The 1,558-nt window shown below is 56.3% G+C and overlaps 1 protein-coding gene across 1 annotated transcript in view; it reads left to right on the forward strand.

The window, feature by feature from the left end:
- Positions 1 to 1,070, forward strand: part of BMP4 (bone morphogenetic protein 4) — a 2,390-nt gene extending 1,320 nt beyond the window's left edge. Inside the window, exon 2 of the mRNA XM_009322923.1 lies at positions 38 to 1,070. Coding sequence (XP_009321198.1) covers positions 38 to 879 — 842 coding nt within the window. The 3' untranslated portion in view covers positions 880 to 1,070. The remainder of the gene's footprint in view (positions 1 to 37) is intronic.
- The last annotated feature ends 488 nt before the right edge of the window (positions 1,071 to 1,558 follow it).

Genomic DNA, 1,558 nt, shown 5'->3' on the forward strand with positions numbered 1-1,558 from the left:
TTTTGTACCGCTTCCCCCCCGCCCTGCTCCCCTCCAGAGCACCTGGAGAGCGTCCCGGGTCCCAGCGAGGCGCCCCGGATCCGCTTCGTCTTCAACCTCAGCAGCGTGCCGGAAAACGAGGTGATCTCCTCGGCGGAGCTGCGGCTGTACCGGGAGCAGGTGGAGGAGCCGAGCGCGGCGTGGGAGAGGGGCTTCCACCGGATAAACATTTATGAAGTGATGAAGCCGCTGTCGGAGCGCGCTCAGGCCATTACGCGCCTGTTGGACACGCGTCTGGTGCACCACAACGTGACGCGCTGGGAGACCTTTGATGTGAGCCCGGCTGTGATCCGGTGGACCAAGGACAAGCAACCGAACCACGGGCTGGTGATCGAGGTGACCCACCTCCACCACGCACAGACTCATCAGGGCAAACACGTCAGGATTAGCCGATCTTTACCTCAAGGGCGCGGGGACTGGGCTCAGCTCAGGCCGCTCCTGGTCACTTTTGGGCACGACGGGCGAGGCCATGCGCTGACCCGCAGAGCCCGCCGGAGCCCCAAGCACCAGCGTTCCCGCAAGAACAAAAAAAACTGCCGCCGCCATGCCCTTTATGTGGATTTCAGCGACGTGGGCTGGAACGACTGGATCGTGGCACCCCCGGGGTACCAGGCGTTTTACTGCCACGGGGACTGCCCCTTCCCTCTGGCCGACCACCTCAACTCCACGAACCACGCCATCGTGCAGACGCTGGTGAACTCCGTGAACTCCAGCATCCCCAAGGCCTGCTGCGTGCCCACGGAGCTGAGCGCCATCTCCATGCTCTACCTGGATGAGTATGACAAGGTGGTCCTGAAAAACTACCAGGAGATGGTGGTGGAGGGGTGCGGGTGCCGCTGACCCCCTTCCCCGCCGCCCTCTCCTCCCCTTCTCTCTCCCTCCCGTCCCACCCCAGAACTGCTTGCTATAGCTGGACTCTTCTCTAAACTAAACGTTCACCTTGACCTTATTTATGACTTTATGTGCAAATGTTTTTGACAATAATGATCATATATTTTGACAAAATATATTTATAACTACATATTAAAAGAAAAAAATAAAATGAGTCATTATTTTAAAGGTAAACGCATTTTGTGTCTCGCCTCTCAGGGTGCTGCTGAGGCTGTGCTGGCTGGGAGTGCAGCAGGGAATAATATATCTTCTCTCCTTCTCATCTTCTACCCCCACCCCCCCTCTCCCTCCTGCTTTCCCCCCAACTTTTTTCCCCTTAAAGGCTTTGCAAATTTTAGTCTTTCTATTTCTCGCCGAGGTACCGCGGATCCCCCTGTGCTGGGGCTGCGCCACGTGGGAGATGAGGGTCCCTGGAGATTAAGAGCTGCTTCTCCCGGCCGCTGGGAATAGAGCCGACCTTGCTAACCTGGCCCAAGCGTTTGCAAAGCAACCCACCAAAAATGCATTTGAAAAGAAGGTGAAGATTTACCTGAGGGCTTTATGCTAAACCCACTGGGTTTTATACCCTTCGTCCATCTTCAGGATTCCCCAGGTTTTAAAACTATTAACATTTCCACCCCCCCCTCCC

Source organism: Pygoscelis adeliae, unplaced genomic scaffold (genome assembly GCF_000699105.1).
Source record: "Pygoscelis adeliae isolate BGI_AS28 unplaced genomic scaffold, ASM69910v1 Scaffold314, whole genome shotgun sequence".
NCBI classification, from domain to species: domain Eukaryota; kingdom Metazoa; phylum Chordata; class Aves; order Sphenisciformes; family Spheniscidae; genus Pygoscelis; species Pygoscelis adeliae.